The sequence below is a fragment of the Erythrolamprus reginae genome, chromosome 1, assembly GCF_031021105.1.
Source record: "Erythrolamprus reginae isolate rEryReg1 chromosome 1, rEryReg1.hap1, whole genome shotgun sequence".
Taxonomy (NCBI): Eukaryota; Metazoa; Chordata; class Lepidosauria; order Squamata; family Dipsadidae; genus Erythrolamprus; species Erythrolamprus reginae.
The window spans coordinates 95,221,380-95,238,277 of record NC_091950.1 but is presented as its reverse complement, the minus strand read 5'-3'; the positions used below and the strand labels follow the sequence as shown (position 1 = coordinate 95,238,277).

Genomic DNA, 16,898 nt, shown 5'->3' with positions numbered 1-16,898 from the left:
GACGCTGCCGACGCTGCCCAGAGTCCCCAGCCAGACATCTGGTGTGCTTTACGCAGCAATGTCTCCGCTTTTCTCTCCTCTGGTCTTAAGCATTCCCCGGTCTCCGAGGGAACCAATGCGCTGGAGACAAGCGTAACGACCGGCTGGTCAATTGGGGGAAATTCGAGCAGCTTTTCCACCTCCTCGTCGAAGGTATAAAATTTCCTCTCGAGGTTGGACGGCTGGCTGCTGCCAAGGTCTTTTTATCCCTTTTACGAAAATGCCTGATGCAGGAAAATGGTCAGACTCAGGTTGAGGCCCATCTAGGAGTGAGGCCGAAGTCTGACCCGACTCAGCGGTTTCTGGAGCCTTCTCTGAGCCAGGCAGATTCATTACTTGCTTGGCCTTAGACAGTAAGGTTCTGAAGAGCGCTGGTTTGAACAGGCCAACCGAAGGGGCTTGTTCGGGTGTAGTCTCATCCTCGGAAAAGCCATATTCCGGTTCACTGTCCTCAAATTGTTCCTGCTCTTCCAATAAGGAACCAAAACCCGAGGGGGGCGGTGCTGACCATGAACCTGTCGCTTGTTGAGGAGGCCCACCATACTGTTGCACCCCTGGAGCCATGCCCTGCGAGTACGCATTTGCGATAAAGTCCTGCAGGTCTGGGGGCAAATTCTGCCACGCCCCGGGCTGGGAGCGCAAGCCCGCCGCTGTGGGCGTAAAGGTGGCTGTTGGCCCCTGGAGGCCTCTTGTTGTCTGTGTTGCTGAGCCTGGTCTGGTCTGGCCCAAGATGTGCTGGGCGAAGGCATGACCTGGGGCAGGGGCAGAAACTGCCTATCCAGTGACCAGTCCCCTTCTGGCGTAACCCCTGTAGGCCCAAAGGTAGATGGGGGTGACATAGGGTCTGCAGGCTGCCTCTGAGTCAGAGGGAGACCCACTGGGGATGCCTGTAATGCTGCTTCCAGCTTCTTTTCCAATGCTTTAATACGTTTTTCAGCCTCTTTAACGGAGGAGGAAGAGGCAGAAGAGTGTGATTTTGCCTTCTCTTTGGCCTTCCCCTTTGCCTTGTCCTTAGATGAGGCAGGAGAGCTGGGGACCTCCTTCCCTTGATGCTCCTCCATAGTACTCACGGCTTGTGAATGAGATGTGAACCTCCTTCTCAATATTAGCCCAGGCTTATGGCTTTCTGACCACCGGTAGCTTGGATCTCGCTATCCTCGTCAGAATCACCCAGAAAATGGCGCCTTTAGCCTCCCTGGGCCTGCGCCTGCGCACTAGGGCTGATCCGCCCGTTCGCGCTTGTTTGCCGCCTTAAAAAAGCACTTTCGCGCCCAAAGACGCCTTGCCGCTCCAGCCGCCTTTAAAATGGCGGCGCCCAGCTTCCGCGGCTCCTCGGGCCGCTGTCGGGCCCCCTCCGTTGACCGGGGAGGGTCTCCCTGCCCCGTCCTGTCCTCCGGGGGGTGGCCGGTACCCGCTGTGGGTCCTTTTAGGGCGCTTGGCGGTTTCGGCAGCTGCGGCCTCCGCGGCGGCTCTAGCGGCTGCTCCGCTGACTTCCCAGTCAGCTGTGAGGCGCTCGGCTTCGTCCGCTTCGTGCGCGCCGTTCTCAAGCCTCCCAGTGGGGGGGGCGGACCCCCCCACCTTTGGCTGATAGCCCCGGTATGGTCTCGGAGACCAGGGACCCCCAGGCTGGGTGCTTCTCTACGGGGTGCTCCCACTGGGGGAAGGCAAACAACCCCTGAGAAGGTTCGTTGGGGGTGTTGTCTGCTGAGGACAGAGACCCCTGACCGTCTGATCCTCTTCAGTCTTCTGCATCTGAAACACAAAGAAGAGGATTAAAACGGTAACAACATTTTACAATTATTTTATTTGCTATTTTACTAATTTAAGGTACTTAAACTCTTAAGCTACAACTCAGTATGTCTCTACTCTGAGACTGAGTTTTTAAAACTGGCTCATGGGGAGAGCAGAGGGGGCGGTGCTCAAATAATATGTAAATTTTTAACTCAATCTCTATCAATAGGATTGGAGTATTACCCATGTTGGACTCTCCTTCCAGATGCAATGGAGAATCCAGAATTCTTATATTCAGAATAAAGAGGAGTCAGAGCTGTTTTTCCTTTGCTTTCCAGAGGCTGGGTGAGATCCCCTCTCCTCCTCGTCCTCCTCCAGGGACAGACGTGCGCTCTCCTTTGTGTCCACGGCCAGAGAAGCGGCGGCCAGTTGAAGTAGCAGCTGCTTCTCCTCCCTCTAATCCTGAGCAGTCCGTCCTGAACAGGGCTGCTCAGGATTAGAGGGAGGAGAAGCAGCTGCTACTTCAACTGGCCGCCGCTTCTCTGGCCGTGGACACAAAGGAGAGCGCACGTCTGTCCCTGGAGGAGGACGAGGAGGAGAGGGGATCTCGCCCAGCCTCTGGAAAGCAAAGGAAAAACCCCAGGCGCTTCGGCCAGCAACAATCCGGAGAAAGCACTCTCGCAGCCGCTTCGGGGTGGCTGCAGTGGCAGTGGCAGCTGCGGCTTCTCCTCCGAGCAGGGCGGCTCATGGGCGGGCTCCAGATTCAGGCGCAGCTCTCCCCCTCCCATCCCACCAGGGGTTGTAATCAAAAAGGGAAATCCCGGCCATGACAGTCATAAGGCAGGGGAATCCCTTCAGCAGTCAGAGAGCGCAAGCGCAGTAAGAGAGCCCACGGACCCGGGCTCAGGTTCGTAAGTTGAAAAAAGTTCATAAAAAGAGGCAAAAAATTTCCAAACCCCAGGTTCATATCTTGAAATGTTCGTATCACGGGGGGTTCGTATGATGAGGCATCACTGTACTTGAAGAAGAACTTTGCTTATGTTATTGTAAATTCATCTGTTACTATGTTTATAAAGAAGTTAATGAATCCATCTGAATCAGTCATCTGTGTGTGCTTCTGGTTTTGATTTTGCAACAAACTTTAATTATTATTTTTTAGTGATGATATCATATGGTTGAGATTATTGACACAGTAGTGACTCACTGCATAAAAATTCCTAAAACAAATAAAAACTATAGCTGAATGCATGCTGTTAAGGAAGATGAGAACGATAGGTTTGCACAAGCATGTATGACCTGTGACATTTTATAACTACCTTAAGAACAAAATATTGCTTCTACTGCAAAATAGGCATTCTGTGCAAAGTGTAACAGCTTGAATAAAAAGGCTCAGATTAGAAAATTAAATCATGTTAAAGATTATTTTTAAGACAGTATTAATTGCTGTAGGCTAGAGATGTAAAAAGTTGGAAGGATGAAATGGAGGAGGAGGAGCCTCCCCATTTATTCAAAACCCACACAAACATTTGGGAGGAAAATTATCTCTATTGAAACATTTAAGGGTAATATGTTATTGTAGGAATGTAAAATGCATTAATAGGTTTGCTCATAAAATTCTTTTGTGTTGAATTTCAAGTGTGGTTAACACTTGACTTAAAAGTGAGTGGAATGAAAGTTTTCTCCAAAAAAAATAGTAAATTCATTTCTAATTTACATAATATACCAATGTAATTTAACATTTTAAAATATATCCAATTCAGAGTTTACAGTTGTACAAAAAATCAACCATGCTTTCTTTTATTTCCTCAATCTTTTCCTCAATCTTTTTTATTGTCATAATATGGTAGAAGGACATATTTTCAAAGTTTGGAAAAGATCCTTTCTAATCCAAAGTGCTAGTTCTGGTTGGTCCATCTTTGGACCCAAATACACATCTTCTGGGCAGAATTGTTTGAATATGAGAAGAGCAGAAAAGGGTCAGGGCTTTAAAGGTGGCAGCTAATAATACTTTAAATGAGTGTAACCCATCTAGATTCACCTTTGGTGAGATGGGCGGCATATTAGTTTATAAATAATAAAATAAAATAAGCATGGTCTACTTGATTTCTAAGATCCTTCCAGTTAAAATCCAGAACAATCAAAATCTTCCCAGTTTCACTTCAGCCAGACTCTGATCTCCATATGGTTATGGCAAACACAGTATATTTGATTCATTATTACAATGGAATCATATTTTTAATTTTGTATAGGTAGTCCTAACTTCCAAGAGTTCAGTTAGTGACTATTTAAATTTATAACAGCACTGAAAAAAGTATGACCACTGCAGCTCTCCCCCCATGGTCACATTATTTACATTCACATATTTGATAATTGATTAATATTTATGATGGTTGCAGCATCCCAGGGTCATGTGATTATCTTTTACAGCCATCTGACAAGCAAAGTCAAAGGGGAAGCCAGATTCATTTAACAAGTGTGTGACTAATTTAACAACTGCACTCATTCATTCAACAAATGTAGCAAGAAAAGTCATTAGATGGGATAAAATTCACTTAACAAATGTCTCACTTAGCAACATAAATTCTGGGGTTAATTGTGGTCATAAGTCGAGGCCTACCTCGTATTCTCATATTCTCACTAATGTATATTAAATACTTACCATATTTTTTGGAGTGTAAGACGTACCCTTCCCCCCCTAAAAAGGGTGGATATGTCAGTACATCTTATGCACCGAATACAGCCATTTATGCTGTCCTGAGGCCCGGTCCCCGTGTCCCATTTTTGCGAAAATACATTGCGTTTTTTTCATAAAAATGGGGTGGACAGAGAGTCTGGGAAGCCTGCAGAGAGCTCCTGGGTGCTGGCAAAAATGCCCCCGTTTTTGCAGAAATGGGGGTATTGTCGCCAGCACCCAAGAGCTCCCTGCAGGCTTCCCAGACCCTTTGCCCTCCCCCCAATTTTTGCCTTCTAATTACCCATCTAGCGTGACTGGAGGAGGGATTCTGGGAGTTGAAGTCAACTAGTCTTAAAGCTGTCAAGTTTGAAGACCCCTAGGGTAAGGGTTAGGGGTACAAGGGTCTTCAAACTTCACGAGTTTAAGACTTGTGAACTTCAACTCCCATTCCTGAGCTAGCATGACTGGAGGAGGAATTCTGTGAGTTGAAGTCCACAAGTCTTAAAGCTGTCAAGTTTGAAGTTTGTAAAAAGTGTACATGTTTGTAAAAAGTATTTTATTAAATAATATATTACTACACCATTTGGTTCATAATACTTTTTTCCTTGTTTTCCACCTCTAAAATCTAGGTGAGTCTTATACTCCGGTGCGTCTTATACTCCAAAAATGCAGTATTTACAGTGATCCCCCGGTTATTGCGTTCCCGATCATTGCGAACGGGCTAATTTGCGATTTTGCAACCCGGAAGTAAAAACACCATCTGCGCATGCGTGCCCTTTTTTCTATGGGCACGCATGCGTAGATGGCGCCGGGCAGATCAGCTGCTGGGCGGCTTCCCTAGGTCTTCCCCCTCTTGCTGGCGGGAGGGCGAGCGGCGGGCATCAGCAAGGAGTTTCCCCACCGCCCACGCAAACTCCTCGCTGCCGCCTGCCCTTCGCCCGCCCACGCCGTTCATTCTCGCCGCTTCCCAGCTGAGTCCTGAAGCGAATTCGCTTCAGGACTCAGCTGGAAAGCGGCGAGAGCGAGCGAACGGCTTGTCCGACGCCCGCTCGCGCATCGCCTGCCCACGCCGTTCATTCTCGCCACTTCCCAGCTGAGTCCTGAAGCGAATTCGCTTCAGGACTCAGCTGGAAAGCGGCGACAGCGAGCGCGAGCGAACGGCTTGTCCGCCGCCTGCCTGCCCGCTAGCGAGGAGCCGAAGATTGGGGGCGGCGCGGCTGTTTTAAAACGTCGCCGCCGGCATGGGGGGCTTGCCAGCACCCCCCGGACCCCCAACCCGGGTTTGGGGGGCTGCTAGGAAGCCCCCCATGCCGGCAGCGATGTTTTAAAACAGCCGCGCGGCTTCCCAATGAGTCCCGAAGACAAACGCGGAAGTTCGCCTTTGACGTTTGTCTTCGGAACTCAGTTGGGAAGCCGCGTGGCTGTTTTAAAACGTCACCGCCGGCATGGGGGGCTTCCTAGCAGCCCCCCAAACCCGGGTTGGGGGTCCGGGGGGTGCTGGCAAGCCCCCCATGCCGGCGACGCCATTTTAAAACAGCCACGCTGCCCCCAATCTTCGGCTCCTCGCTAGCGCTGCGGAAGTAAAAACACCATCTGCGCATGCGCAGATGGTGTTTTTACTTCTGCAGCGCTACTTCGCGAAAACCCGCTCGTTGCGGGGGGTCCTGGAACGGAACCCTCGCAATGATCGGGGGATCACTGTACTTTCCTCTAAGACATATTGAATAGAATAGAATAGTCTGCGGAGAGGGGCGGCATACAAATCTAATAAATAATAATAATAATAATAATAATAATAATAATAATAATAATAATAATAATAATAATAGAATAGAATAGAATAGTTGGAAGGAACCTTGGAGGTCTTCTAGTCCAGGGGTCCCCAACCACCGGGCCGCGGACCAGTACCGGGCCGCGGGGCATGTTGCACCGGTCCGTGGAGTCAGCAGCTGCCGGCCCTCATGCCGCCATCCCCTCCCTCCAGCGCTTCGCCTCCCGCCGGGCAAGAGGCCTCAGGAGGCAGGTTCTGCCGGCCACAGGACGATGGATGGGACAGAGGGGCGGGAAGGACCGAGAGGCTCAAGCCTCTTTTGGCTTCTGCCGCGGGGCGCTTTTGCGTTTTTGGCTGGGAGGAGGCAGGAGGGCCAGCCTGACCCCCTCTCTCCAGCGCTTAGCTCCCGCTGGACAAGAGGGCTTGGGAGGCAGGTTCTGCCGGCCACAGGACGATGGCGGGAAAGAGGGGCGGGGAGGACCAGCACCCCCATGCTTAATCCCGCCCCCAACCACGCCCCTTTCCGCCCCCACTGGGCCATAGAAAAATTGTCTTGCTGAAACTGGTCCCTGGTGGAAAAAACGTTGGGGACCACTGTTCTAGTCCAATGAGTACCGGTAAGTCATACAGTTAGCAAACCAGAAGGTACAATCGTTAAACAAAATTCTCCTTAATTTGATAAAAACATACTAAATTGCAAAAAATGTAAAAGCAACACTTTTAAAAATAATGTATGCATATTCCTGACTCCATTTTCGGAAAAGTAGGTTGTAAAGATCTCAATAAAATCTTTAATCTTAGCAAAGGTGATGCTGTTTTGAATGCCAACATTATAATTTGAGGCTGATGGGGGTGCGCTTATTGCTCCAATAGTCATAAATAAATTCCATAATAGTACCAACTTTAGGTCTCCTACAGCCAAAAAAAGAAAAAAAATCTTGTGTTTTCTACAAAACTGGCTAATCTGTTTATGGCATTAGTTCACAGATGGTATCTCTATGAACTTTAAGTGAAGAGAACGAATCCAAGAGTAGAGATCAATACAATCCTGTCTATCTTCTCGTCACAAAAAGTCCTAAGCCAAGGCTTATTATTCTTAAAAGGAAAATGATGCACTAGGGACTCTCTTGCTGGGAGGCATCTCTTCTACCGATTGAACGGTCTGGCAAAGAAATTGGGTCAGTCTCCAGAAATGCATGATAAGGCTGAAGCTATGTAGTAGGACTAAAAATTTGATTTAAAAGTGCCTCACAGAAGGTGAAAGTGCCTCACAGAAACTACAAATACTTTATAATGTATTTTAATAGATTAATTAATGATTACACCAAATTATAGAGCTTTAAGTCTGCATATTAGGATTGTTCTTTGTTGAAGTTATTACATATTAGAAAATCTGGCAGGGACAAAAATGTGTTACTTTCAGATTAATAATTGCTATTCCTCCCAATGGGTTTATTCAACCGAAAATTTTGTGCACATCTACATACAACTGGAAAATCAGTTTAGACTTTTATTGCAAAGCATATTTCAGGTGAAATGGAAATTAATTTATAAATACAACAAGGAAGTGTTTGAAACCAAGGGTTCGTGATTTCACTAGTGGGCATCCTTACTTTTTGAAGATACCAACCAGAATAAAATAATTAGAATAAAATAATTTTAGAATAAATTAATTTTAAAAATCTAATGAACAACTAAATTTAAATCTGACGAAGTCTTATGTTTGCCTAGGATGTGTTAATAATATTCTTCTAATCTCTTCTATTCTTTGTCCACTTCTCCAGAGTATATGCTCCTTTCTGGAACTGTTTTTCCTTTACCAATTTTTAAAAAGTATTGATTCTGTCTACTCGTAGGCTCCATTCTTTTTTATTAATACATATTGAATTTTAGAAATGTTATTAATTGTGAGTATCTTAGATCTGCTATGGAGTTGGATGACCTCAACATTGAATTAATTAATTAATTAATTAAAATAAAAAATTATAAGACATCAACTGTGGCCAAAATTGTGGAAATCTTTTGGGCACAGTATATTTTTTTGGTTTGATGGCTAATAAAAACCACTTTATTTTGCAGTAGTACCATAAAATTATATATCAAAGAAAATCTAATTTAATCAGTAATGTAATGCAACAAAGATTGTTCAATTATCTGTATTTTATGAAGAGTTATAGCCAAATAACCAGAAAAAGGAAGCACAACTTGCTTAGGTTGATATAAGGTAGCTTTCTTTCATCTGATTGTAGCCAATGAGCATGAGTGTTTAGAGAGAAAATCAAGTGTCATCTTGTTTTGGCAATGAGCCAATCGGATCACAGTAGGATTGAGGTATTGATGTCATGTATTGAAGCTGAGACAAGGACATTTGTCAATGTGTTATGTGATTACTATCACGTTGGTTGGGGTTTTCTTGTGTTCCTTCATTTCGTGAGATTGTAAAATATAATAAAATTAAAGTAATGGTGCAAAGAGTTGACTGGTCACCCAGAAGGCAACGTAAAATAATATTATTAAGTGAACGCGGTTACAGTTATAAAGAAATTAGAAGAAAAATTGGTGCAAATTTAACCAAAGATGGCTGTTCCAAGTTTTTGAAGCGGTATAAGGAGTTTCAGTCGCTACAAAATCACACTAATAAAGGTAGGAAAAAGTGCACAACAGCAAGTGGTGATAGAAGAATTAAGAAACTCTGGGTGTATACAAGATGAAAAGGCACAACACAATGTGAAGTTGAACGCAAGGATTGCTCGGCATAGACTGAAGGAATTACAATCTAGAATTCTACGGAAAATGCTATTTTATCTCTCAAACAAAGATTGAAAATACTAAACTGTGCTAAAATCCATGTTACCTGGACAGAAGTATTACTTTTTATCACACTACTCAAAAAAAAGTTGTATTATTAATTATCAAACTTCAAAAATACTGTAATTGTCCCCAAAATTTTCCACAATTTTGGCCACTACTGCAAGAGGTGAAAAAAGCTGTACTGTGTTGTTAGGGATGTCTTTACTAATTGAGCTTAGCTCTTTCAATATATCTGTGATTCAGCAATATATGGAAAGCTACAACTTTCCTATTTCTACCAAAATGTCTAATTTTTACCAGAACTTAAAAGAACTGAAGTAACTGAACACTTGAATCATGGCACATTCAAGTGAAAATGTCAACTGAAACCCCATTAAAAAACCAGGAGAGGAGAAGAGAGGAAATTAACTGGCTCCACAGTATTATGAGTCAGATTTGTATCTTTGATTTTAATTATTCTTATTCAATATATATTTCCATCACAAAGCAATGGAAAATGAAGTGCCTCGTTTTTGTGCTACACAAGAGAAGAAAAATGAACTATAGGGTATCTGATTCTATCCTGAACTCCAGTTACACTCAGAAGAAATTACCTCTAAAATTCAGGTCAATCTCTGAAAAGAGGCTCTTCCCTTTCCTTGTAACAATGACACAGATTTGCAAAGCTATTCAGATTTTCCTCTCTTTTCACAATCTCCAAAAACACCTCAAGCCTATTTAATTGTAGTAATAATTTAAGTTTTAAAAATCCAATCAAATTTCCACATTAAAAATATTTAAATTTAATTCCAAATAAATTACTGAAAATAAACAAATGGTTAAAAATTTTCTAATAAAATCAAAGTTTATTATAATATTCAAGTTTTAAATCATGCCACTTACTCTGGTCGGCAAATCACCAGATCTCCTTTATTAGTGCCATAAGCTAATCCTAAACCTGGCTCAGGTAACCAGCGAGCAGAATTTATGCTGACGTGTCTCCTTTGATCAGCAGGCATTGGGTACAAGACATTGAACACTCTCTAAAACAAGGGAAACAAAATAGAGTTATAACAATGATTCAAACATGCAAAACTAAGTTTGGAAGAAGATAACATCCTGCAAATAAAATAAGTAACATGAAACGAAGTGAAAAATTTAGTACTAATCATCCTCAACATTAAAAATAACCAAAACACTAGACAGCATTTTTTTCAGCAAAACCACTCCAAGAATTAACAAGTCCTGGGACTGTGTAATCTACTATTGGGCTGAACACCAGAATTTTATTAAGCCTCTACAAACATCGGCAAATATCACAGACACAAAGATTCATGCATTAGTAAAATATAGGTGCTTCGGTTCTCTATTGCAGAAAAACACAAAACTGGTATGCATCTAAATTGAAACATAAGAGAATGTTGTTAAACCAGAATTTTAAAAGGGAGAATGGAGTGGGGAGAAGGAATCAAGCTTACTAAATATTTATGTTTAAGTTATTTCTTAAAAGATTGACTATTATGTCTTTCTCCTCTGATCATTTAAGGATATATTTGATGCATGCAGATATGTGTCCATACATTATCACACCAATCAATCCATGGTAAAGGGAAAATCTCTTCCTTTAAAGCTATGAACTGTAACTGTAATCTACCAGTCCAGAGCAGGTTGGTAGATAAGGTCTTTCCAGTCTAGGACTGAGATGATTGGCCCAGGTAATTCAACTAAACTCTATACCTAGAACCTAGCTCTTCTTACTTCTGGTCCAGCATTTTACCCACTTCATCAAAAATGGATCTGGTGTGTTTGTGTATAGGTGTGTGTATTAAAAAAAATAGTAGATAACGATACCCTGTTTCTCCCAAAGGCATCCTCTGATAATAACACCAATCAGGCTTTTGAGTGCATGGCAATAAGGCCAAGCGCTTATCTCAGGGTTAAAAAAACACGGTAGCCTGAGAAGTTAACAGTGATATATCAATAAACTTTCGCATCAATAAAAGGGATGTTGGTGGAATACATAATGACTTTGCTCACTTTTGAAAAAAACATATAAATAACTGTTATGGGGCATTTTATCTTCCCAAAAAGTAAATTGCATTTGGACAACTTCAGTATAATTTGAGACTGTCAACTCTTTGGTGTTATCCTTAATACCTATATGATTTCGGCATACCTGTCCTATTCTCTTGACTGTTTAACAAAGCATCCAATATGCACTGATTGTATCTGTTACCATGGAGATTATGGTATGCACTTCAGTTTTAATGGAGCTATGATAACAAGAAGTCTTTTATAAGAGCAAAGTAGCGTTTATTCAGAAAAATAAGCATTGCTTTGAGATGTAAGAGGGGGGGAAAGAATACACCAGGGGATCATAATGCAAACTTGCTTTATGAATAAACAATTTGTCTTAGGCAAATGCTTCTTGCTAAGAAATGTGGCTGGAAATGATTCCTTGGATCTAGCAATTGCTATACCGCACTTACTGTTCATTCCCATTGGGAAATCGTAATCCATCTGCATCTATCAGAAGAACTCCACTTCTTCACAAACATCAATTAATTGTCTATGAGAGCATAGCTCCATATGGCCTAAATCATCCATGCCAGGGATGCTTAATATTGTGAATTATAGGAAGGAGGATTGTCCCTACCACCATGGTGGCCAACTGTCCCTGCAGAATTAGGGGGAAATCTCAACTCTACTGCACTGTTTTGAGGAGAGAATTTACCCTCCAATTTCTAATCTTTCCAGAAAAAACAAAAACAATCCAAAATTAAGTTTCCCTGATATATCTATCATTACCAGATAAATAGAAACAAAATTGTACATTCTCTTTTTAAAAAAATTCTTGATGTTAGAATAAAGATTGCACACGTACATTTTAAAAAGCTTTATTGGAATAAAATAGAGAACAACTGTTCAATGATGGGGTGTATTTGGTTAATTCCCATTATACAAATGTTCCAAGTAGGGTTAAGAAAAAAGTGCTGATTTAAAATGTACCAATCCATACTTACAGTACAGATAACATTTCCTCTCTTATTCTATAACAAATTTTCTGTCAAATGTCACATCCCCCAATGATATCCTAATTTCTTCTCCTTGTCAACTTAACTTGTCAGATCAACAGTAATTGCAACATGAGCTGTTTTCTTGGTAGAGCTGACTTTTTCCCTACAAGAACACTGCTTTAGGACAGAGATTACTCTTGTGAGTGAGGCCTTCAGTATTTTGCCTGTCTTGTTATGATGAGATTAACCCATCAAGAAAACCAGAATGCCTTCCTATTGACTTTCTAAAACTAAAAATGACTTTCACTCTTTTCCCCCCAGGATCTGCTCTTACACCTTTGTTTATTTTTCTTCCAAATCTATGAATTTATTGTTGGAAGTCTAAACTCTCAAATACTGTTTTCTAAATTCAATCTTTTTAGGTAATAAGTGCACACCTTGGGGCTTAACTGGCTATTAACTTGAACCTTTTCTTTAGTCTTTAATCCACCTAAGATATCATTGGCCTGTGGGAGACAAATTGTTTGTGGGAGACAAATTGCACTGGTTGCCGATCAGTTTCCGGTCACAATTCAAAGTGTTGGTTATGACCTATAAAGCCCTTCATGGCACTGGACCAGAATATCTCCGGGACCGCCTTCTGCCGCACGAATCCCAGCGACCAGTTAGGTCCCACAGAGTTGGCCTTCTCCGGGTCCCGTCAACTAAACAATGTCGGTTGGCGGGGCCCAGGGGAAGAGCCTTCTCTGTGGCGGCCCCGACCCTTTGGAACCAACTCTCCCCCAGATATCAGAGTTGCCCCCCACCCTCCTAGCCTTTCGTAAGCTCCTTAAAACCCACCTCTGTTGTCAGGCATGGGGGAATTGACATGTTCCTTCTCCCTAGGCTTATAAAATTTATGTATGGTACGCTAGTGTGTATGATTGGTTTTAACTTGTGGGGTTTTTTAAATTAATTTAAATATTGGATTTGTTTTACATTGTATTGCTATTGCTGTGAGCCGCCCCGAGTCTGCGGAGAGGGGCGGCATACAAATCTGATTAAATTTAAACTTAAATAATAGTCTTAACTTTTCCTTACGGTTCTGAAAAGTTTATTAAACAGAACAGACAAACAAACAATCTATTGGTCCGGGGCGAGGGGGAAATCTAGTAAAAAATCAGATTTTTGCCTTTCCCCTGGTATACTTCAGGGCTCCCTACTCTCTTCAATTTCTTTTAGCACCTACATAAAATCGCTACGAGAGATCATCCCAATATGCTGATAATACTCAGTTATACATCTCATCTTGGGATACAACACACACTGCAGGAGAAGTGTTGATCTATGTAACTGGAAACCAAGGATCTGGGATGGTGAAGAATATTCCGTAGAGATATAGTTAATTCTTATATACAGTGTTCCCTCGATTTTCGCGGGTTTGAACTTCGCGAATAGCCTATTCCACGGTTTTTCAAAAAATATTGATTAAAAAATACTTTGCTGGTTTTTTTTCTATACCACGGTTTTTCCCACCCGATGATGTCATACATCATTGCCAAACTAATATTTTTTGCAAATAAATAACAAAATAATAATTATTGTTAATAAGTAATTTTGTTTATAAATATCAGGATCACTAAGTGTCTTATTCAATGGTGAGTACCAGTAATAATGGTGAGTAAATGGTTGTTAAGGGAATGGGAAATGGCAATTTAGGGGTTTAAAGTGTTAAGGGATGGCTTGTGATACTGTCCATAGCCAAAAATGGTGTATTTACTTCCGCATCTCTACTTCGCGGAAATTCGACTTTCGCAGGCAGTCTCAGAACGCATCCCCCGCGGAAATTGAGGGAACACTGTATAGTGCAACTCCACCACTTCTTTTATTTGGTCTGTTTCTTTTAAATAATTTAAATCCCTCTAGCTGTATATTCCATTTGTCAGTCTCATCCCACCAAGTTTCCATAATGGCAACTATATCATATCTTCCCTCATTTACTTGAATTTCTGATTCACCCTGTTTATTCCTCATACTCTGTGCATTGGTGTACAGTGTTCCATCAATTTTCGCGGGGGATCTGAAACTGTCCGCGAAAGTCGAATTTCTGCGAAGTAGAGATGCAGAAGTAAATACACCATTTTTGGCTATGAACAGTATCACAAGCAATCCCTTAACACTTTAAACCCCTAAATTACCATTTCCCATTCCCTTAACAACCATTTACTCACCATTATTACTGGTACTCACCATTGAATAAGACACTTAGTGATTCTGATATTTATAAACATAGTTATTCATTAACAATAATTATTATTTTTGTTATTTATTTGCAAAAATTATTAACACAACTAAGGATCTTCTTCAATCATCACTTCACCGGGCACTTCTGCAATGGACACTGAAGGCAATGGTTTTCGTGATGAACATAGTTATGGGTAGTTGTTGGCGTTTAGGAGGCATCTTGGACATGTATTAAGTTTTAATAGTTGTAAAAGTACTAATGCACGCCGGGATAACACCGCTGATTGGCTGAGATTTCAGGCCAACAGCAATGACGGGCAAAATTTTTGCAATAACAATGCTGATTGGCCAAGATTTCGGGCCATCAGCAATGACGGGCGAGATTTTTGCGATAACAATGCTGATTGGCCAAGATTTCGGGCCATCAGCAATGACGGGCGAGATTTTTGCCATAACAACGCTGATTGGCAGAGATTTCGGCCAATCAGTAATGTCAGACGAAGGTTTGGTGATGACATATGACATCATCGGGCAGCAAAAACCGTGGTATTGAAAAAAAACGTGAAGTATTTTTTAATTAATATTTTTTTAAAAAAACGTGGTATAGGCTACTAGCAAAGTTCAAACCCGCGAAAATCGAGTGAACACTGTATAGACATTTAAGTCCATTTTGGTTGACCCTGTGTTTACTGTCTACATAACCTGTGTTGTGCCTGACTGCCCCTACTTTCTTGCCACCTCTTTGATTAGTGCACATGGCATGGCACTCACTATTAAATGCTTGGTTTTGTTTGACAGAAGGGCTGATAAACCTATCCACACACATATCTACAGTATGTTGTGTGCATTGTTAATACTATTAATTTTATATTGCTGGGGACATAAATGATGTGCATCAACTAATTCTCTGTCCCTGCTGTTCAGTTTAAATGTTCATCCAAGAAATCTGTGAATTTAATACCAAGTAGCTCAGTCTCTTTCTTTGATGGATGCAAACCATCTCTTTTGTAGAGTTTTCATTAGACCAGCTGCAGACATCATGACTAATGAAACCAAACCCTTGCCTTTTACACCACTCCTTTAGCCTCAACATTAAACTCTGCTACATATTGCCCTTTCTCTTTTTGTTCTTTATATCCTGGTAAAACCTTTGAAAAGATAAGCCTACAACCTATACCGTTAAGTTCATACCCCAAGCTCTATAAGTCAATTCTGCACAGAAAGTACATCTTTGGGGGGGCAAATCATTGTGCTAAGATGTATAATAGCATCAACATCACAGTCCTTACTGGCATTCTTCACTATTTTAAGAATTCATCTCTTGTCTCTACTGGCAGTAGCACCTGACAGACGCCTGACCTCTTTCAAAACCTTGGTATCCTTTCCTAAATTTACATCCCTTACAATTAAATCACCAACCAGAAGGTGGCTTCTCTTTTGGGATACCTTGCTGCTCTTGTGTGACTGATATGTAATACATGATTCATACTTTCTACATTCTAAAACAAGTTCTTCATCTCGGACCATGATCCCCTGCTTATTTGAGTTATCGTTATCACAACTATCTTGACCTGTCACTTTAGTGTCCCAATTAAGGTCAGCAAGGGCACTGTATCCATTGTTGTTGTTGTTGTTATTTATTAGATTTGTATGCCACCCCTCTCCGAGGACTCGTCAGAGCAGCTCACAAGAAAACAGTACAAATCCAATATTTAAAACAATTAAAAACCCTTAACATAAAAACAATCATACATCTCATACAGACCATACATAAAGTGGAAATGGCCCAGGGGAATCAATTTCCCCATGCCTGACGGCACAGGTGGGTTTTGAGGAGTTTGCAAAAGGCAAGGAGGATGGGGGCAGTCCTAATCTCTGGGGGGAGTTGATTCCAGAGGGTCGGGCCGCCACGGAGAAGGCTCTTCCCCTGGGTCCCGCCAGACGATATTGTTTCGTCAACGGGACCCAGAGAAGGCCAACTCTGTGGGACCTAACCGGTCGCTGGGATTCGTGCAGCAGAAGGCGGTCCCGGATATATTCTGATTATGCTGAGACACAGCAAAAACTTTGTGATTAGAGCTGTGAACCACAAATACAAAGCTTTTGCTGTGTCCCAGCATAACTGTCCTTGATAGGGACACTAAAGGAATGTGTTACATGCTGGCCGCACCTCTGCCTGGTTCAGCAAAGGGGATAAAAGTCCCAATATGTCACGTTCGCTGATGTGACAACCTGAGTTTGACATGCCTATGCTACAAGATGTTAAAATTAGTGTTTTATCCACAGGTTTAATACTATGAGATTGTTTGTCATTGAGAAATCTTTTCTAAAAAACCTCTTTAATAGGATTTAAATGATCAACAATATGGAATATTAAGTTGGCTGTCCTTTTTTATTGTAAGAAATTGAAACTGAATAAAATATTTTGCAAGAAGATGGATGTTGGCCATTCAAAAAGCTTTCTCATCCAGTTCTGATGAAGAGAACATTTTAAATTAGTTGAAGAAATATAAATGGAGTAAATGTTTCTTGATTTTTCTCAGAGCTATAATCCTTTTGATTTCAAAATTTGCCATTTGTTAAGCTGCAAAACACCCTTCAGATCTGTTGATCTACAACTTCCATAATCTCTAACCAATATAGCTAATGGTTG

The 16,898-nt window shown here is 41.8% G+C and overlaps 1 protein-coding gene across 4 annotated transcripts in view; it reads right to left on the bottom strand.

Annotated features, from left to right (window-relative positions):
• The window catches only part of AMBRA1 (autophagy and beclin 1 regulator 1), a 160,634-nt gene that overhangs the window by 18,994 nt on the left and 124,742 nt on the right, over window positions 1-16,898 (bottom strand). For all 4 annotated transcript variants that reach the window (XM_070760229.1, XM_070760215.1, XM_070760222.1 and 1 more), the window contains one exon: window positions 9,909-10,048. In XM_070760229.1, the coding sequence (XP_070616330.1) occupies window positions 9,909-10,048 (140 nt within the window). The remainder of the gene's footprint in view (window positions 1-9,908; window positions 10,049-16,898) is intronic.